The 22,720-nt window shown below is 38.7% G+C and overlaps 1 protein-coding gene and 1 pseudogene across 1 annotated transcript in view; both read right to left on the reverse strand.

Moving 5' to 3' along the window:
* Positions 1-22,720, reverse strand: part of LOC126199400 (tubulin polyglutamylase ttll6-like) — a gene marked incomplete at its 5' end in the record, with an annotated part of 426,833 nt that overhangs the window by 212,711 nt on the left and 191,402 nt on the right. The window contains one exon of the mRNA XM_049936319.1: positions 12,677-12,896. Within this exon, the coding sequence (XP_049792276.1) occupies positions 12,677-12,896 (220 nt within the window). The remainder of the gene's footprint in view (positions 1-12,676; positions 12,897-22,720) is intronic.
* Positions 3,453-3,570, reverse strand: LOC126200010 (5S ribosomal RNA; annotated as a pseudogene).

Below are 22,720 nucleotides of genomic sequence, written 5' to 3' on the forward strand. Positions count from 1 at the left end.
TTAGGAAGCCTGTAGAAAGTAGGAATATGGGGAGGGTTACGGGTGAAGAGGAAGATAGACTCCGTGGAGAGGTACTGGGATGGGCCTAAGGATTTGAGGAGAGACTGGGGATCCTGCTGGGCTTCTGAAATGGGGTCACTGTGGCATGGTTTGTAGGTGTATGAATTTGACAGCTGGCAGAATCCTTCTGCCACATAACCCTTGCAGTTCAAAACAACAGTGGTGGAGCCTTTGCCAGCAGAGAAGATTATAAGGTTAGGATAAGTTTTTAGGTGGTGGATTGCAGTTCTTTCTGCAGGTGTACGGTTAGTTAGCATGTGGAGGAATTTGGGGAATGATGGTGAGGCAAGGTTCAAATTTAAGAAATTCTGGGAAGTTAACAGCAGGTGATTTGGGGGCAGTGGGGGTGAAACATGATTGGATGGAGGAGAGAACTGAGTCAGGCAGGGTTCACATTGTTGTGTCTGATTGGTAGGATGGGTGACAAAATAGTGTTTCTGCTATAGGGACCGGGAGACAGAGAGATGGTCTCTAACAAGTCTTGCTTGATTGAATTTGGATATGGGGCAGAAGGTGAGACCTTTGGAGACTTTTGGAGGAAAGATTCATGACTGCGTTTCAGTTCTGTTTGGATTCTAGATTCTGTATGAAGGTGGGGTAAATGTAGTAGGTCTGCAAGGCAGGGTTTGTCAGCTATGAGGGGATGTGTGGGAGGTTTGGAGGTTGTTGTAGAGATGGTGGATGTGGTAGTCCAAGATAGGAATAGAAAGTGAACCAGATGGAAAGTTTTTTGAGGTGACACTGGGCATGCTGCTGTAATTCCTGGAGGCCAAGAGTTTCAATGTGTGGTGTGGGATCCAGGAGTTTGGAGCTGCATAGCAGGAGGATTTTATGGATGGAGAAGAGGTACTGCAAGGACGTTTAGGTCTGATTGACATGGTTCTGCAGGATGATGGTGAGGGTTAAGCACTGATGGAATCTGAACAGATGGAGGTCATTGAGGAAGGAGGGGCTGCAGCCACCGATTAGTATTTGATAGTGATGCCATTTGGGGGGATTTCATGAGTCAAGCCACAATGCAGTAAAAGTATGTGGGCTGAGTTCTGGCTAGGGATGGGGAAACTTTTCTGTATCAGATGGAAGGAGCAAGGATAGATGGTGGAGGATAAAAATTCAGAAATACATAAATAATGTAGAAATAAGTGCAAAAAATTCGCTAAAATATAACAAAATATTTGGGGAAAATTACGAAAAGGGCAAAACAGATGAAGTATGGAAAACCAAGATGAAATTTGAGGGGGGAGAAGGCCAGCAGTGAAACATGAAAAGCAAATGAAATTGACAAGAAGGGGGGCAACAGATGTGACTAGATTGAGTGAACTTAGTATGTGGGAACTGGAATAAGAGAGGAGAAGGAGTTTGGGGGCAGGGGGTACATAGGATGAAGTAAAAGTTCGTGTGGGACAGGAAGATATGGAAATAACACATGAAAATAAATGAGAAAAAGAAGAGTGATCAATTTGAAAGTCTAGGATTAATGCTATTAGCAGGAGTAATGTGGCAAATGAGATGTTGCACCAACAATCACCTTCGTCTTGCAGCCATCTGTTTTCTGTGGCCGACATGGCTGTTACAGTGTGGCTCATAAATAAAGCACATAATGAAGTTTGGGAGACAACAAGTGAAACAGAAAAGTTTCCTTATCCCTAGCAAAAGTCCGGTCCCACATACTTCTACTGTGTTCTTCCTTGATTCATGGAATCCTCCCAAAGAGCCTCACCATCAAATTACACATCTCTAGCTGCAACCCCTCCTTCACCAGTGACCTCCATCTGTTTGATTCTCCCAGTCTTTAGCCCTCACCAACATATCCTGCAAAACTATGTTAATCAGACCCAAACTTCCTTGCAATACCTCCCCTCTACCTGCAAAATTTTCCTGCTATGCAATCCCAAATTCCTGGATCCCATATCACATATTGAAACTCTTACCCTCCAGGAATTAGAGCAGCATGCACAACACCATCTCAAAAAACTCTCCACCCTGTTCACTTTCTACCCCCACATTGGGCTACCACTATCCACCATCTCTACAAAAGCCTCCAAACCTCGTCCATATCCCCTCATACCTGACAAACCCTGCCTCGCAGACCTAATACATCTACCCTACCCTCAATAACTCCCTCCCACTACTATACAGAATCCAGAATCTAAATAAACACCAAACACTGTCATGAACCTTTTCTCCAAATGTCTTTGCCCCAAAGAAGTATCTGCTCTTTCCTAAGGTCTCGCTTTTTTCCTCACTCCAAAATTTAATTATGCAGGACTTGCTAAAGACCTTCTCTCCTTCTCCTGGTCCTACAGTAGAAACACTTTCTCATTACCAACCCCTATCAGTCAGACTCAACCTAAGACTGATCTTGAACTCTGCCTGAGCCAGTTTACTATACTGGTAGTTTCTGGACCCCACTGAGAGAATCTCTGTTCTCTTATACCAACACCTTCAGCCTATTACCTGCAACTCACCCTCCTATAAAAAAGCACCCATCATTTCCTCCACTGACTCTCCACAGTTCCTGTTCCTTTACTACATATTGTCCTACTCATCACTACTGATGCCACCTCCATTTGCACTAACATTCCTAACGCCCATGGCCTTACTGCTACTGAACACTGGATACCCAGTGGATTCCAAGCCTACAACCTCCTTCCTAGTTGCCATGAACACTATCCTCCTCCTTTGAAAGCATCACCTGCAAACAAATCCGGGGTACAGCTACGGGCACACATATGGCATCATCCTATGCCAAACTATTCATGGGCCATCTAGAGGAATCCTTTCTAACATCCCATAATCCCAAACCCCTCACCTAGTTCAGATTCACTGATAACATATTTGTGATCTGGATCAAGGTTAAGGACACTCTATCCACATACCTCTAGAACTTTAACACCTCCTTCCCCGTTTGCTTCACCTGGTCCTCCGCAACCCAACAAGCCACCTTCAATGATGTTGCTTGATGCTGACTTTGACCTAAAATGTGACTACATCAATATCATCGATATCAAACCTACCAACAACACCAGCAATACCTCAACTTTGACGGCTGACACCCATTCCATATGAGGAGTATCTTCCAGACAGCCTAGCCATCCATGACCGTCACATCTGTAGTGACGAGCATTCTCTATTGAAATATACCAAAGGTCTCACTGAGCCCTTCTAAAAGAACTAAAACTAAATTCCATTTGAACAGGCCTTGGAACGCCTGACTGTACCGACCAGCTGCCAGTCATTCTCAGCCCACAGGCATAACTGGACGTGGGTATGGAGAGGCATGCGGTCAGCACACCACTCTCCCGGCCGTATGTCAGTTTCTACATTGGAGGAGCTACTTCTCAATCAAGTAGCTCCTCAGTTTGCCTCACAAGGGCTAAGTGCACCCCGCTTGCCAACAGCGTTCGGCAGACCGGATGGTCACCCATCCAAGTGCTAGCCCAGCCCAACAGCGCTTATCTTCAGTGATCTGATGGGAACTGGTGTTAACACTGCAGCAAGGCCATTGGCACCACTGAGCCCTTCACAGACTGTAATTACCCTCCAAATCTTGTAAAAAAACTGAATTTCTGTGCTTTATCTCTCTAGCCACTCACCACTCACTGAACGTAAACAATATCCTCATCCATCCCTACACAATGCCTGCTCCCAACCCTTTGTTTCATTGCTCATATCCCCATAATCAAACTAGATGTAAGACCTGTCCCACGAATCCTTCCACCACCACCTACTCCAGCCTAGTCACAAACATCAGCTATCCCATCAAAGGCAGGGCTACCTGTGAAATCAGTCATGTGATCTACAAGCTTAGCTGCAATCACTGTGCTGCACTCTACATGGGCATGACAACCAACAAGCTATCTACATGTATGGCCATTGACAAATTGTGACCAAGAAAAGGCTTGACCACCCAGTTGCTGAGCATGCTGCCCAACACAATGTTCTTCATTTCAATGAGTGCTTTATAGCCTGTGTCATCTGGATCCTTCCCACCAACACTAGCTTTTCTCAATTGCACAGATGGGAGCTCTCCCTACATTGTATCATACACTGCTGTAACCCTCTTAGCCTCAACCTTTGTTAGTCATTGTCCTTTACCCACCTATCCCCTTCCTCGTTCCCATTCCATCCCTTTCCTGTTGTCTCTCACCCGTCCCATGCCAGCCTCCTCCTTAACCTCACCCTCCACATTGTTTCTTCCACAATGAAGCGCTGCTCAAAGCCTGGCCTCGGCAGCCATGTGTGTTTGAGTTGCATTTGCATGAGTGATGTGTGAGTGTATTTGGCCCAAAGCTTACTTTTTGACAGTCTTTCTGTTGAGCCTATCTGTGACTCAGAATCTCTGCTATATAATGAGTAGCAACTATCCTTTTCAGAATAAGAGAAACAAATGAAAGAGAATCTTGAAGTTTATGGAAAGGTTATTTATTTGGGAGATTTATAGAAGAAAAGTAATGTGGAAAGTAGGTAAAAATTGTGAGGAGTTGTAAAGAGCTACTTATTAAGCATATATTTAGATGCTCATTGAAGCTACAACTTCGGTTTTAAAATTTTGTTGTGATGTTTGGTAGTTAACATCTATTTACAGTAAATAATTGCTCAATGAAGTTATTTACTATAGAGTATACTTTAGTATTATGTTTAATTTGTTTGATCGACAGTGTCTTTTGTACCTTTCCTAGAAGCAGTAATTTCTTATATTATGATGAATTTTTGCATTGATATTTACAATAAGATTTGTAAGAAATTTATGTATTTAAAACTGTTTATACATTGATTTTTTCTTAATAGGCTTTATATGCTCAGTAATGTGTAAGGAGTCAACATTAATTCCAATTATAACATAACATCAGATGTAGAGACCTGCATTCTGTATACCTTGACAAATTGAGTTGCAACTCACTTGAGCTTTCTATAAATTTCATCTACTGTTATAAAGGAAGTGCAAATTTAAGAATTTTTCTTTTTTCTATACCATTAAAAATTTACATTTCACAAATTTCCAAGCTGGATGATGTAGAGCTAAAATTGGTTAGATTCAGATATTCCTATATATGGAAAGAAATATTAATTAAACTTTACAAAGTAATAGAATTACCTATGCTGCTCTATGGTAGTGAATGTTGGACCTTAACATATAATCAATTACAACAAATCAAATCATCAATTCTTCCACTCTGTACTGGGATATTCATTGCTGGACTATAAAAAAAATACAAATATTATGGAAGATCTAGATGTTGACCTAATTACAAACCTATAACAAAAATACCAAATGAACTGGAAAGACAAGGTCCAATGTATGTCTAATGATAGAATAACTAAAGTGGCAATGGAGTATAATGCAATCGGAAAGAGGAATGCTGAACATTCCTTAAAGAGATGGCATGAACAATTCTGAGGCAGAACAGGCCAGAAGGCCTAATCCTTGAAGACAATAATGATGACATTTCACAAATTGTATAATTTAATAAAATCAGATAAGATTTACAGGATCTTAAAACACACTCATTTTCAAAGAAGACTTTATATTTGGAAATAACAACTTTAAAATATATTTTGTCCAAAGTTACACACTGTACAGTTTCATTAGAATTTTATTCACATTTCAAGCAGAGTCTAATAACATTCCACATAAAACAAATTGTTTTATACCTATATTTTTAACTTCATTACATTCACATCATGTTGACATATTTATCAATAAAAATACATATTCAAATTGTGTTTACACTCAAACAATATTAATTCAAAATTACTGTGCATCTTTTATATTGCTTGGGTACCTTTTTTGCAATTTCTGTTGTTAAGATTATATTTTCAATTACTACTGTTATTTCTAGCTATGGCAACATTTAAAAATCACCCAAACATGAAATATATGAATGAACTACTTTTGTTAACATTATGATTACTATCTCAAAGGTACACAGTATCGAAAACTGTTCCCACAATGAACCAAAGATAACTAAAATAACATTTTAAATATACAGATTTAAATTCTTGATGGTTCTAAACTCTGTGTTTTATTTCTACTCAAAGTAATAATGCTTAACAGAACTCACTAACTGCTACTGTATTCTGGTTTGCTTACTTACTTGTATTTCACTCAGTACTTTGGGTGGAAATAGTTTAGAACTGTCAAGAATGTAAGTCTGTATACTGAAAATGTTATTTTACTTATCTTTGGTTTGTTGTGTTTTATTACTCATCCACATAGCTGGCAAAATTTTGTCTGAGTATTTCAGTATAGCAAGAACAAGAGAGAAATTAGTGCCCAACCTTGGTGTCAGTTTTGTACTTTAATGACCTGGCAGACAGTATCAATAGTTAACTCGGATTTTTGTATGTGATCCAGTTGTCTATAATGAAGTACTGTATGAAAAAAATTTCCAGTCAGACCTTGATAAGACTTCAATGTTCTGCAAAAACTAGTAACTTGTATTAAATGTACAGAAATGTATTGCTGTGGCTTCACAATTTTTAAAGCTATGAAAAAACAGAAAGGGGGGTAAGCTACTATGAACAATGTAGTGAAAGCCTTACTGCCAAGATAGATACAAAGGCAACATTCACTTTTGTAGTACAAGTTTTCATAACATGTAACTACTCAGATGAGAAGAGACTGAAAGAATACATGAGGAGATTAAAGAAATTACTCAGAAAGTTAAGGGAGATGAAAATTTAATTATGATGGGGAGCTGGAATCCAACAGCGGGGAATTGGGAAGAAATTTTTTAGGAGAACATGGACCAAAGGAAAGGAATGAAAAGGGGAACAGCCTGGAGGAATTTTGCATCAGGCATAATTCTAATTATTGCTAATACTTTATTGTGAAAAGGAAAGTTGCTGCTCCCCACAAAGCAGATGTGCTGATCGCAGATAGGCACAACAAAAAGACTGTCACAAATAATAGCTTTCGGCCAGTAAGGACTTCGTCAGAATTAGAAGTCAAAAACACACACACTGCCGTGTGGCCTCAGTGGCCTGAGACTGTAGTCATGTGTGTGTGAGTTGTATTTGTGTGGGTGTGTATGTGTGTGTTTGCCGTCTAATTCTGACGAAGGCCTTACTGGCCGAAAGCTGTTATTTGTGATAGTCTTTTTGTTGTGCCTATCTGCGACTCAGCATCTCTGCTATATGGTGAGTAGCAACTTTCCTTTTCACTGTTTTATTGCTAATACTTGGTTCATGAATCATGAAAGAGGATTGTAACACATGGGAGATATCAAGAGACACAAAAAGTTTCAAACAGATCACATAATAGACAAGACAGAGGTTATGAAGCCAGATTATAAATTGCAAAACATTTTCACATGCAGGTGTGTACTTTTACCACAATTTAATGGTTATGAACTGCAGGTTAAAACTGAAGGTGGTGAAGACCTGGATAAATTGAAAGAAATAGACGTTGTTGAGAGTTCCACAGCTGACAGAAACACAAGGAAAGAAATAAAACGAATGATACATGAAATAGTTAAGGCTGCAGAATATCAAATAGTCAAACAGACAAGGCAAGGTAGAAATAAATGGATAACAAAGGAGAATTTGAATTTGACTGAAAAAAAAAAAAAACAGCAGAAAATATAAGAAAGCAGTTAAATGAAGCATGTAAAAGAGAATACAGGTGTCTAAAAATGAGACTGACAGAATGTTACAACATGAGTGGTTAGATGAACAATGCAAGAATGTAGAAGCATGATGACTTTCAGAAAGATATATGCAGAGTACAGGAAAATTGAAGTGAGACCATTGGAGCAAAGAGAAGCACCTGAATGACTATTAAGAGTTCACACGGCAAGCCCATACTAACCAAAGAAGAGAAGGCCAAAGATGGAAGGAATACACAGATGGTCTATATAAGGAAAACAATCTTGTACACAATCTTACATAGAAGAGAAAATAAATGAAGATGAGATGGGAGATATGATACCGAAAAATGACAGAGCTCTGAAAGACCAAAGTCAAAAGAAGGCCCTGAACTGGACAACATTCAGAATTACTGAAATCCATGGGAGAGCCACATATAACAAAATTATTCCACCTGGCATGCAAGAAAGTTCCTGACAAGTGTGGACATTCCCATATAATTAGTTTTAATAAGTCATTTTTATAAAATACTGCATGGGCTATTTACAGAACAATGGAAAAACAAATAGCAGCTGACCATGGGGAAGATCAGTTTGGGTTCCAGAGAAATGTTAAAACATGCTAGTCAATACTGGTTTATCTTAGAAGATAGACTGAAGAAAGCCAAATCAATTTTTATAGAATTTGTAGATTCAGAGAAAGCTTTTGACATGACTGGAGTACACTCTTTGAAATTCTGAAGGTAGCAGGGATAAAATAGAGGAAGTGAAAATTTATCTATGACCTCTACATTCATTCATTCACATCATGTTCCATCAGTCCTGTGATGAAGGGGAGGCCTCAGGTATTTGAAATGAGTCAAGTAATACATTAACAGGCAGAAACAACCACAACTGGCTCCTTTTGCAAAATATTCTAACAATATATTATAACTAGCAGCAATCTACTCAGACTGCTAAATATGCTAAAATACTTCTAGATTATGTATGTATGCATGGAGAAAAACATCTGATTTGAAAAAGGAAGAAGCCACTGCTCTTCTTTCTATATTACTCAGCTGTTGTTATTATTTAATACTTCATCCAAAGCATTTTAACTTTACACAGACTATTAGCTGTTCATATACCAGCAAAGTCAGGATCTATCTGACACAAACATCAGATCATTTCTTCTGGATGGGCACATTCAGCGTGACTAGTTTTGAGCATGGTCCATTTTCAAGTGCATGTGTAGCACATCTGCTATAGATACTGTACACTTCAAAATAGATCACGTCTGTACCTAGTAGTGCTGAATAAACTATTACAGAATACAGTCTGGTGGAATAATGTATTTCCACAAATATTAGAGTTAGGCAGAATTTACATTCCTAAGTCCAAGTAGTCATACATATTTTAGAAGTAGTGGCTAGTGAAATATTCTTTTACTCTGTGTTTAAAAATTTGGGAATTTTCAATTTCCCACTTGATGTAGTGGGATAGGGGCCAGGTTGTATCCTCTCACTAATGTTATTCATTGAAAAGGACATTTAAGTTCAAGGAGAAGAAATATAAGTTTCAACCTTTGTCAATGGTGTTATAGTTATGTCAAAAACAGTACAGGATTTGGAAGAGAAGATAAATGGATGGATAGTGTCTTGAGATGAGGTAATAACATGAACATCAACAAAAGTAAACCAAGGGTAATGGAACGTAGTCAAATTACATCAGGTGATGCTGATAGAATTATATTAGGAAATGAGATACACAAAGTAGTCAACAACTTTTGGTAGTCGGATGATGGTCACAGTAGAGGGTATATAAAATGGAGTCTGGTGATAGAAAGAAAAGCATTTATTAAAAACGTGTTAACATAAAACACAAATATAAGTCACAAAGGTATTACAGACATTGACTGTAAGTGGGCATTGATTTACATCAATTGGAAAGTTGAAGCAGGATTTGAACTGAGGTCTCCTGCTTACTAGGCAGATGCTCTGACCACTAAACCATCCAGATACAGTAGTCATTGTAAATGCATGGACACCTCCCAACAGACGCAAATTCTCTTCACCAATTCCCATAAGAGTTCGCGCATCATGTGTATCCACACTGAAGAGTTCATTGGCCATCCTCACCTTAATTATACATATCTGGAACACCACATATAATAAATTTAAGTCTTAGGAAGTCTTTTCTGAAGGTATTTGTCTGGAGTGTATATTGTATAGAAATGAAACATGGACAATTAACAGTTTAGACACAAAGAAATAGAAGTTTTTCAAATGTCATGCTACAGAAGAAGCTGAAGACATGATGTTACCCACAGGTGCTTGCTAACTGCTACAGTCAAGTTTCCGTGTAGCCCATGCCAGTGAGTAAGGGCAGTGTGCGGCTGTTAACTAATCACATGGCTCAATCAAAAGAGGCTGGCTACACACCAATGCTCTAAAACCCTTGTTATTCCACAATGTGCGGAATTCATGTTATCTTGCGTAGGTAGAAAGACAAGTTAGCGAATGATAAACTGTCCACTGAGTTACAATAGCTTTACATACATTTCTACCAGCACAAATTTCTGAATGGTGGCCTCATGCATATTAACAGATAGTTTTAGCAGTACTCCTGATTTTTTAGTAGAAATATTCAACAAATCCCATGTGCTCTGCTGAGCAGGCTTATTTATAAATTCGGTCACATGACCACCACTGGAGTCAATGTAGCTGCTTTACTTCTGTCTACCATCCAAGCTTTATACTACAATTTTAATTTATGTGTCCATCGATTTATTTTACAATACTATATAATTTATATAATAATTTATGTAATTTCAAGAAACTTTTTCAGTATTTCAATTTTAGCAAATACTTGTAACATCACAAAGAGAAGATGTGTACCCAGAATAATTAATGAGGAGGTACTAAATCAAATTGGGGAAATAACAACTGTGTGGCACAGCTTGACTAAAAGATGGGCTCAGCCAACAGGGCACATTCTGAGGCATCAGGGAGCTGTAAGTTTGGTAATAAAAAGTTACACAAAGATGATGAGGCTTGCGTGAAACAGACTAGTGTGTATAGCTCCATCAAACCTGTCCTCGAACCACAACAACAACAATAACAAATAATGAAATGGAATGATCACACAGTCAAAATTATACACATAGCGGATGACAGGTTTGGGTTCACTGGCAGTATACTGGGAAAGAGCAGTTAGCCTACATAGGAGACTGCTTAGAAAACACTTGTATGTGCCACCTTAAAATACTGTATCTGCAACCCATGCCAAACAGGACTAGCTAGGATTACCAAAGGGGAGTATAAATGGTCACATGTTTCCTTGGTCCATGGGGAAGTATCATGGAAGTGCTGAAAATCCTGAATTGACAAACATTTGTGGGTAGACAGCATTTATCCCACAAAAGCCTACTTACAATGTGCCAAGAACCAGTGCCAAGTGAACAATTTAGGAATATGCTTCAGACTCCTCGGTATTACCCTTGCAGACACTGTGAAGATAGGATTAGACTAATTACAGCAAGCACAGTGGCATTTAAGCAGTCTTTTTCCACACTACATACACAGCTGTAACAGAGAAAAACCCTAACAAGTGGTACAATGTGAAGTATTCTCTGCCAAGCACTTAACACTGGTTTGCAGAGTATGTATGGTGATGCAGGTATACATGAGTACCAAGGCTTAGATTCTTCCTCTTATTTCTTCATTTTGTTTTCTAAACAGACATACAGTGAATTTGTTTCTGAATTATGCTAGACCTAAAGTATATACCTAAAGTATTTAAACTGGTTTATGAAATGGCTAAGCCGAAAGGAACAGAGAAACTCTCTGCACTGCATCCATTTGTGCAACACTTTCCATACATTTCTTGTACTTACCTGTTCAAGAAGTTAAGCATTCTGACTACTGCTTCACAACATACTTATTTCCTTGTTAAGTTCGTCATAGATAATCTACTATAGTTCAAAAGCTACAATTATGTAAATAATTACAATATCAGAAGAAAAACTGACTTTCATTATCCCAACTTAACCTTGCCTGTAGTACAAAAGCAGTGCACAATGCCACCACTAAAATTTTTGATCATTTACCCAGGGATATGGAATGCTTGACAGACACCAAAGTTAAATTTGAAAACAAACTGAAAAATTTTCTGCTTGAGTTCCTTCTCTTCCATAGAAGAATTTCTATTCCTGTAAAGTTTAAAGGAAGATGGTAGGTAGCAATAACTAATTCAAATCTGCGTTTTAAAAATTAAGAAAAGACATATGTAATGAAGGAAGCTGCTAAAAAAAAAAATATTGATTTCTCTCATGCGTAGCCAGTGCTGTTTTTGCATAGCATAGCAGAACTCACTAATCACATTACAGCATACATTAAGTACATGGTCCAATATTCTAAAATTCAGTATGAGAGGAACTGTAGGAATGTACATAGGTGGGAATCCTGTATATGACTGAAAGAAAAATTGAGCCTTACTTTCCTTGACAAATCTAGCTTTACATGTATCTGAACCACTGACAAAATTTGCTGTATAGTCATACTCAAATTGCAAAGCACATGTGAAATAAATTGTAAAATTTCAAGAAGAACTCAAAGGTTCTGCAAAATTGTGATTCACGCATTAAAGTACATGGATTTGGATGATCGGTATGATATATTACTGATTAGAGAAGTAACAGCAACCAATAATTATCTAGGTTTTACATGCACTTTATTATGCTTGAAAGTTTTGCTATTTTCAAATTCATAAATGGAAGGTTCATAGATTTAGTTTAACACTATCTATACTCTCTGTAGATGAATGTAAATATATTTAAAACAGACCTATTTTTAGGTGTATTTGAGGATTTTGAGTGTCTGATGTCTGAGTAATAGTAACCAGCAGATTTTATCAGAAGATTAATTGCGGTGTTCAGAAATCCATTATAATTAAAGCCATCCATGGCTGCCTCATATGTATACAACAGTAGCTGTTTACACATCAAAAAATGAATAAAAGAAGTTATCTGGCATTCCTGTTGAGATTACTACCAATATTTAAGTTTGTCATCAGCGCTAAAAGGTACCTCTGATCCTTATGAAGTATTCCTTGAAGGAGCCTTTCTCGAACACGTTTTCGGTCTTCCTCCATAACTTTCCTTTTGTCCATTTGACATAGGTTCAAAATATTAAATGTGTCCATTAGAAGATTTTCCTTTATGTCTCGATCAATCTGGGCATCAGTATGAAAACTTGGAGAATGATTTACCTATCATGAAAAAGGAAAAAAAAAAAAAAAACTGTACAGTCTTCTGGAAATATTTAAGCTACAAATCAACACATTAGTTTGTGAGTATGTTCATTCATTCATCATGTTCTGCATATCCCATCACAAAGAAGACCCTCCAGGGATGTGAAATGAGTCAAGATATACAATAACGGTAACACAAGGATATCATATAAACTTATTCTGTAAACTGTATTAACAACACACAATCATTACACCACTCAGTGCTATTGAAACCTATGCTAGTTAAATTTAACAAATGAAATTATGAAGAAAGTTGCTGTCTCCTTAGTTTACTAGATAGTTGCTGTTGATCTGCATTCTTAACTTAAAATTCATTTGATTTTCATGGGATTCTTCAAAGCAAATATTTACCTACATCTGTAAATACTGAGTCCTATTTTTAGTACATTCCTACTACTTCACATGTACCTTTTAACAACATGCATTGCTACTTTCTATGTAGCTAACATAATGTTCCAATCCTCAATCTAGACATTTAGATGATTTTGCAAGAAAGTGCACCTGACAACATATGTTTTTAATTTTCTTCTGAAACAGTAGTGATTCTCAATTTCTATCTTTATATCAGAACCTTATACCTGACTAAGGTATACCTCAACAATATAAACAGCCATACTACAGGTACAACCACAATGGAGGGGTCTTTGTAGAGAGGTCAGCCTGACCACTGGTTCCTGAAAATGAACATCAGCCCTTGCAGTAGTTAGAGAGGCAACGTTCTGGATGATTGAGTGATCTGGTTTATAACATTAGAAAACATGACCTTGGTACATTGGTACTGTAAATGGCTGGAAGCAAGTGGAAACTTGAGACTTTACAGTACAAACACCACTGTCTGGTTTGAAAATTTCCAAGAGCGATTTCAGTGTGGATAATGATATTATGAGTAGCTTGGGCAGACATTCCGAGCCCCACAAATAGTTACCAGGAAATTTCAACGTGAACATTTCAGTATGTTAAAGACTTCTGACAGGAATGCTAGCTATATTGCACTTGAGAGCATAAACCTAAGCAGTGAGCTTGCAGTTTCAGTTAGAGAACTTTTGTAAGAGTTTTCTTTAGATATACTACAGCACGAGACATTCTGGTATGTAAACAGGACTGAGTTATTTACAGTAGTGGTGGTATTATAGTGGACATGCTCTGGTATGTACCGAAAAGGGGTACAAAGCCACTTTGCAAAGAGGGCAAGTGGTGCTGCAGCAAAGCTTAGCCAGCCATAGGCAAGTCAAGATAACCTTTTGCCTGTCTCCTCAGGAATAGAGGGGGTCTTTTGTGACAAGAGACTGAGGTGGAACTTCCTCAAAAGCATATCTACAAACGTTTAATGCACACACCACAGGATGCAAAACTAGATTTCCTTATTTCTGAATTCCCACATCCTTATTTGATATTGAAAATGTACAGATAATTATCTCTTAGGTTAGCATAGAAAATTCATGTAGACATAATGTTTTATGAGAAGCAATTCATTTGCATATATTGTTTGATATCTTAGTGACATGTGTTTGAGTGTAATTTTTTATGAAACTTTTTCTTGATTTTGGCCAATTGGTTCAAAAGCTGTGTTATTAAAGTGTAATATAATGCATGTTACTTGACATCAGGGTGTGAGACTACATATTTTGAGTTTACTTTTATTTCTGGACAGCAAGTTGCTGTGTAATGCAAGTCTTGGGACTTAAAGAGTATTTCATGAGCCCATTTCACAACTTTAAAGCTCTTATAGAAAGTGTCTTGAAACATGTAGAGTTAACAGTTGGATTATTTATTCACAAATTGCAAGGGGCACATCTAGTCATCTCTTGTGAATTTGGCTGCCAGACAGCATTACTGAGAGAATTAGTGCTGTTATAACAGAGTTGTGTTCCACTGAATAAACTGTTGACTTTAAAAGTAATTGTTTGTGCCATTCTTTTATACTGCAGTTATCAAGTCTGTAAAGAATTTATGAAATAGTTTTTTTTAAATAAAAAAAAAATAGGAAAGTTTTACAATGATGTGTGGTCAGGCTCTAGACAACTGTTTGGCGAAAGTCATTTCAAGTAAATCTGATCACTCATCTATGTTCCTCTCCAAGATATATATTTTTAAACAGAGTAGTACCTAGCAAATCACAGCTATTATTTCTGCTAAGGGCAGAACCGATCGCGGTCCTCTGGTTTGGAGACGAGTAGAAGGCTTAAACCAGAGGCTCACACGATTCTGCAGAGATCTGGGGTGCAAATTTCTTGACCTCCGCTATCGGGTGGAGAAATGTAGAGTCCCCCTGAATAGGTCAGGTGTGCACTACACACCAGAAGTGGCTACAAGGGTAGCGGAGTACATGTGGAGTGCACATGTGGGTTTTTTAGGTTAGAGAATTCCCTCCCTAGGCCCAACAAGACGCCTCCTAGGACGCGGCAAGGTAGGAGTAGGCAAAATGCAACAGGGAATAACAACATTAATCTTCTAATAGTAAACTGCAGGAGCGTCCACAGAAAGGTCCCAAAACCGCTCTCATTAATAAACGGTCACAGTGCCCATATAGTACTAGGGACAGAAAGTTGGCTGAAACCAGACGTAAACAGTAATGAAATCCTTAACTCAGATTGGAATGTATATTGCAGAGACAGGCTGGACAGTGAAGGGGGAGGCGTGTTTATAGCAATAAGAAGTGCAGTACTATCAAAGGAAATTGACGGAGATCCGAAATGTGAAATAATTTGGGTGAAGGTCATGGTTAAAGCAGGCTCAGACATGGTAATTGGATGTCTCTATAGGCCCCCTGGCTCAGCAGCTGCTGTGGCTGAGCACCTGAAGGATAATTTGGAAAATATTTCGAGTAGATTTCCCCACCATGTTATAGTTCTGGGTGGAGATTTTAATTTGCCGGATATAGACTGGGAGACTCAAATGTTCATAACGGATGGCAGGGACAAAGAATCTAGTGAAATTTTTTTAAGTGCTTTATCTGAAAACTACCTTGAGCAGTTAAACAGAGAACCGACTCGTGGCAATAACATATTAGACCTTCTGGTGACAAACAGACCGGAACTATTTGAAACAGTTAACGCAGAACAGGGAATCAGTGATCATAAAGCGGTTACTGCATCGATGATTTCAGCCGTAAATAGAAATATTAAAAAAGGTAGGAAGATTTTTCTGTTTAGCAAAAGTGACAAAAAGCAGATTTCAGAGTACCTGACAGCTCAACACAAAAGTTTTGTCTCAAGTACAGACAGTGTTGAGGATCAGTGGACAAAGTTCAAAACCATTGTACAATATGCATTAGATGAGTATGTGCCAAGCAAGATCATAAGAGATGGAAAAGAGCCACCGTGGTACAACAACCGAGTTAGAAAACTGCTGCGGAAGCAAAGGGAACTTCACAGCAAACATAAACATAGCCAAAGCCTTGCAGACAAACAAAAATTACGCGAAGCGAAATGTAGTGTGAGTAGGGCTATGCAAGAGGCGTTCAATGAATTCTAAAGTAAAGTTCTATGTAATGACTTGGCAGAAAATCCTAAGAAATTTTGGTCTTATGTCATAGCGGTAGGTGGATCAAAACAAAATGTCCAGACACTCTGTGACCAAAATGGTACTGAAACAGAGGATGACAGACTAAAGGCCGAAATACTAAATGTCTTTTTCCAAAGCTGTTTCACAGAGGAAGATTGCACTGTAGTTCCTTCTCTAGATTGTCGCACAGATGACAAAATGGTAGATATCGAAATAGACAATGGAGGGATAGAAAAACAATTAAAATCGCTCAAAAGAGGAAAGGCCGCTGGACCTGATGGGATACCAGTTCGATTTTACACAGAGTACACAAAGGAACTTGCCCCCCTTTTCGCAGGGGTGTACCATAGGTCTCTAGAAGAGCATAGCGTTCCAAAGGATTGGAAAAGGGCACAGGTCATCCCCGTTTTCAAGAAGGGACGTCGAACAGATGTGCAGAACTATAGACCTATACCTCTAACGTCGATCAGTTGTAGAATTTTGGAGCACATATTATGTTCGAGTATAATGACTTTTCTGGAGACTAGAAATCTACTCTGCATGAATCAGCATGGGTTTCAAAAAAGACAGTCGTGTGAAACCCAGCTCGCGCTATTCATCCACGAGACTCAAGAGGTCCACAGACACGGGTTCACAGGTAGATGCCGTGTTTCTTGACTTCCGCAAGGCGTTCGATACAGTTCCCCACAGTCGTTTAATGAACAAAGTAAGAGTATATGGACTATCAGACCAATTGTGTGATTGGATTGAAGAGTTCCTGGATAACAGAACACAGCATGTCATTCCCAATGGAGAGAAGTCTTCCGAAGTAAGAGTGATTTCAGGTGTGCCGCAGGGGAGTGTCATAGGACCGTTGCTATTCACAATATACATAAATGACGTTGTGTATGACATCGGAAGTTCACTGAGGCTTTTTGTGGATGATGCTGTGGTATATCGAGAGGTTGTAACAATGGAAAATTGTACTGAAATGCAGGAGGATCTGAAGCGAATTGACGCATGGTGCAGGGAATGGCAATTGAATCTCAATGTAGACAAGTGTAATGTGCTGTGAATACATAGAAAGATAGATCCCTTATCATTTAGCTACAAAATAGCAGGTCAGCAACTGGAAGCAGTTAATTCCATAAATTATTTGGGAGTACGCATTAGGAGTGATTTAAAATGGAATGATCAAATAAAGTTGATTGTTGGTAAAGCAGATGCAAGACTGAGATTCATTGGAAGAATCCTAAGGAAATGCAATTCGAAAACAAAGGAAGTAGGTTACAGTACGCTTGTTCGTCCACTGCTTGAATACTGCTCAGCAGTGTGGGATCCGTACCAGATAGGGTTGATAGAAGAGATAGAGAAGATCCAACGGAGAGCAGCGCGCTTAATTACAGGATCATTTAGTAATAGCGAAAGCGTTACGGAGATGATAGATAAACTCCAGTGGAAGACTCTGCAGGAGAGACACTCAGTAGCTCGGTACGGGCTTTTGTTGAAGTTTCGAGAACATACCTTCACCGAAGAGTCAAGCAGTATATTGCTCTCTCCTACGTATATCTCGTGAAGAGACCATGAGGATAAAATCAGAGAGATTAGAGCCCACACAGAAGCATACCGACAATCCTTATTTCCACAAACAATACGAGACTGGAATAGAAGGGAGAACCGATAGAGGTACTCAAGGTACCCTCCGCCACACACCGTCAGGTGGCTTGTGGAGTATGGATGTATATGTAGATGTAGTTTGCTGTATGGCATAACGATGATGGTGTCCTCCCAAAAAACATAATCAGAATCCTTGATGGCATAATACAGTCCCAAAGAATCCAGCAAATGGCTCGGGTAGTGCAGGGAAACTTTATAAGTCCCCCTAGATTCTATATCATTACCCATGACATGATCCAATCAGAAGAAGTGAGGATATGGCTGTATGCTGGTGACATGATCCTACTATCAGAAACAGGGGACCCCTGCAAGAAGCCATTAACAAACTGCAAGAATGGTCCCAGGAAAACACTGTTGTCATATACAGGGATAAGGGAAAAGCAGTGAAATTATGGAAAGAAGAAACTCCCACAAACAATGATAAATTCACCTGCAGGACAAAAGAACTGCAAATAGTTAAAAGCTATAAATGCCCTGGAATTGCAATGCAGGTGACAGACCACACGTTTCACAAGCATATTGAACAGAGTAGTAAGAGCAATCAAGGTAACATTTGAGATAAAGAAACTGAATCTATTATCTGTAAGAACAGCCCTGAGACTAGTCAACATAAAGGCTGTGCCCACTGCATCATCCAGCACACAACCTATATGGAAATGTCACATATACTCAAACAACTAGAATGAGTGAAGCCAGCCTATCTGAAAATAATTATATGTATCTCAAAATACATGCAAAACAGAATAACCTACATCTTGGCAGACACAACCTTCATCATTGAAGACCGGGTAACACTCATAGCCTGATATAACCTCAAAAAGCATCAGGCTTCTGGAAGAGTCATCAAAAAGCAAGAGACATGCATCACAAACACATCAACAGCCCAACAATAACATATAATGAATGGAATGAAGCCAGCTTCCAGTTGCGCCACAGGTTAAAATATGCCCTTGTCAAGCCTCTCTACAAAAAAGGGCAAACCACAGATGACAATAATTTCTGGCCAGTATCCTTGCTCACAGCATTTTCAAAAATTGTCGAGAAAGTAATGTACTCAAGAGTGGTTAGCAGTCTCAGCAGTAATGGGATACTTAGTAAAGCACAGTTCAGATTTCAAAAATGCTGTTCCACTGAGACAGCAATATATAATTTCACTGCCCACATAATACAGTCTTTAAATAATAAAATGTCACCAATAAGAATTTTCTGTGACTTATCCACAGCATTTGATTGTGTGAACCATGACATTATGTTACAGAAATTACAATTATATGGTATAAATGGAACAGCATATGAGTGGTTTAAGTCATAACTACAGAACAGGAAGCAAAAAGTTCCTTTGTATGGTATAACTGATTTAAGGAAGTTTCCCACTTAATCTAACTGGGGTGAAATTACATTAGGTGTTCCACACGGTTTGATCATGGGTCCCCTTCTGTTCTTGATATATGAGAATGACCTCCTTTCATATCCAAAACAAGAAGCTAAACTGACACTGTTTCCTAATAATACAAGCATCATAATTAATCCAGTAAAAGAAACTCCCATAGAAAATGATACAAATTATATCTTTGGAAAAGTTATTGATTGGTTTTTGCGAATGGGCTTGCTCTGAACTTTGAAAAAACACCGTACATCCAATTTTCTACTGCAAGAAGTACAATTCCTTCAATAAATATAACACATCAACAGAAGTCAGTAGCCAAGGTAGAGCATAATAGGTTTTTGGGTGTACATATAAATGAGAATATTAATTGGGAAATTCATAGTTTGGATCTCCTAAAGCGACTAGGTTCAGCAACTTTTGCAATCCGAATAATTGCTAATTCTGAGGATATAGAAATTAAGCAAGCTAACACACTTTGCATATTTCACTCTCTGATGTCATATGGAATAATATTTTGATGTAACACAACACTCACCCAAAAAGTATTTACTGCTCAAAAGAAAGTCACACATCTTGTAGGCATCTCTTTAAAGGGTTACAAATTCTTACAACAGCCTCACAGTTCATTTACTCAGGAATGAAATCTGTGTTCAACAACATGGACCAGTTTAAAAACAACACTATCCTCTACTTAACCTACCTTGGGAAACAGAAAGGGGTAAAATATGCTGCTGTAAAACTTTCCAATAAATTATCAAATGAAATAAAATGTCTGACAGACAGCAGTAACAGTTTTAAAAATAAATTTAAATCATATCTTCTTGACAACTTCTTCTATACCACAGATGAATTCTTGAACAGGAATAAATAAATCTATATGTATGATATATGCATTTTGTGCCATTTAATGGAATGGGGTAGGTAATAAAAATTTTAAGCTATTCTTTTTCTCTCCCCCCCCCCCCCCCCCCCCAACCATCACACATCATAACAGTCACCGTGGGACTTTAGTTAAATAATTAATGCCTTGTATACATGGTGTTTGACAAAATCTTAATAATTAATGATGAAGGCATCCTACTTGGCAAATTAATATGGGGCTAAAATAGTTTGCCATTTGGATCTGTGGGTGAGGACTACTGAGGCAGACATTATAAGGAAATACGAAACCAGCATTCCACTGGGTGGAGCTTGCAAAGTTAGAGCCCTTAACCTGGTAGATACCTTAAAGAATTCAAAATAGATAGGTTGAAGTCATACGTAGTGGAAGTTACAGAAGTGTGGTAACAGGAGGAACAGGAATTCTGGTCAGATGAGTACAGATTTATAAATAAAGAAATCACATAGGAATACTGCAGAACTAAGTAATAATGAATAATGAGATATGAATGCATGGTGAAAACATTACAGTAACCAAAGCAGAAACAAAATCAGCACACACCATTGTAGTACATGTTTACGTAACAACTAGCTGCACACATGATGAACTTACAGAAAAATCTATTATGCAAATCAAAGGGAAATCATCTAGAAGAATTCTGCAAAGAGCACAAGTTAATCATAGCAGATACATGGTTTGAGACCCATGAAAGAAAGTTATGTATGTGGTAGAGATATGGAGACACTGTAATGTTTCAGGTAGATTATATAAGACAGAGATTACAGATCCAGATTTTAAACTACAAAACATTTTCAAGGGTAAGCATAAAATTTTCACCATAATTTACTAGTTATGATATGCAGATTAAAACAAAGAATTTGTATAAAGGTATGAAATTAAGGAAATTGGACCCAGGTAAACTGAAAGTACCAGAGGTCGATGAAAGTTTCACAGAGAACAATAGGCAATGATTGACATGGACAGGAGAAAGAAATAGAAATGGGTACCTTAGACACATGAAATAGTGAAGGCAGCAGAGGTCAAATAATCAAAAGGACAAGGAACAGTAGAAATAAGTGGGTAACATAGGAGTTTTTTAATTTAAATGATGAAAGAAGGAGAATATACACACATCAAAAAAACTTTTGCATCACCTCGGTTCCGAGAGGTCTGGAACCTGTACAGAAAATTGGAGTAGAGATCAACATAAACATCATTTCTGCCCTTTTTATCGATCATGAAAATCACACACTGTATGTTGCACCACCATACAGCAAGACCTTCAGAGGTGGTGGTCCAGTTTTCTGTACACACTGGTACCTCTAATACCCAGCAGCACATCCTCTTGCATTGATGCATGCTTGTATTCATTGTGGCCTACTATCCACAAGTTCATCAAAGCACTGTTGGCCCAGACTGTCCTACTCCTCAACAGCGATTTGGCATAGATCCCTCAGAGTGGTTGCTGGGTCATGTCGTCCACAAACAGCCCTTTTCAATCGGTCCCAGGCATGTTCGATAGGGTTCATGTCTGAAGAACATGCTGACCACTCTAGTTGAGCGATGTCATTATCCTGAAGGAAATCATTCACAAGATGTGCATGATGGGAGTGCGAATTGTCGTCCATGAAGGCAAATGCCTAGTAAATACACTCCCAGTATGGTTACACTATCAGTCGGAGGATGGCATTCACGTATCATACAGCCATTACGGCACCTTCCATGACTACCAGCAGTGTATGTCATCCCCACATAGTGCCACCCCAAAATGGCAGGGAACCTCCACCTTGCTGCACTCACTGGACAGTGTATCTAAGGCATTCAGCCTGACCAGGTTGCCTCCAAACACGTCTTCAATGATTGTCTGGTTGAAGGCATATGCGACACTCATCAGTGAAAAGAATGTGATGCCAATCCTGAATGGTCCTTTCAGCATGTTGTTGGGGCCATCTGTACCACACTGCATGGTTTCATGGTTGTAAAGATGGACCTCGCCATGGACGTCGGGAGTGAAGTTGCGCATCATGCAGCCTATTGCGAACAGTTTGAGTCGTAACACGATGTCTTGTGGCTGCACAAAAAGCATTATTCAACACAGTGGTATTGCTATGAGGGATCCTCCGAGCCATAATCCGTAGGTAGCAGTCATCCACTGCAGTAGCAGCCCTTGGGTGGCCTGAGGAAGGCATATCTCTGGCAGTTCCTGTCTCTCTGTATCTCCTATATGCCCAAACAACATAGCTTTGGTTCACTCTGAGACATCTGGACACTTTCCTTGTTGAGAGCCCTTCCTGGCACAAAGTAACAATGCGGGTGCAATCAAACCACAGTATTGACCGTCTAGGCATGGTTGAA

The sequence above is a fragment of the Schistocerca nitens genome, chromosome 8, assembly GCF_023898315.1.
Source record: "Schistocerca nitens isolate TAMUIC-IGC-003100 chromosome 8, iqSchNite1.1, whole genome shotgun sequence".
Taxonomy (NCBI): Eukaryota; Metazoa; Arthropoda; class Insecta; order Orthoptera; family Acrididae; genus Schistocerca; species Schistocerca nitens.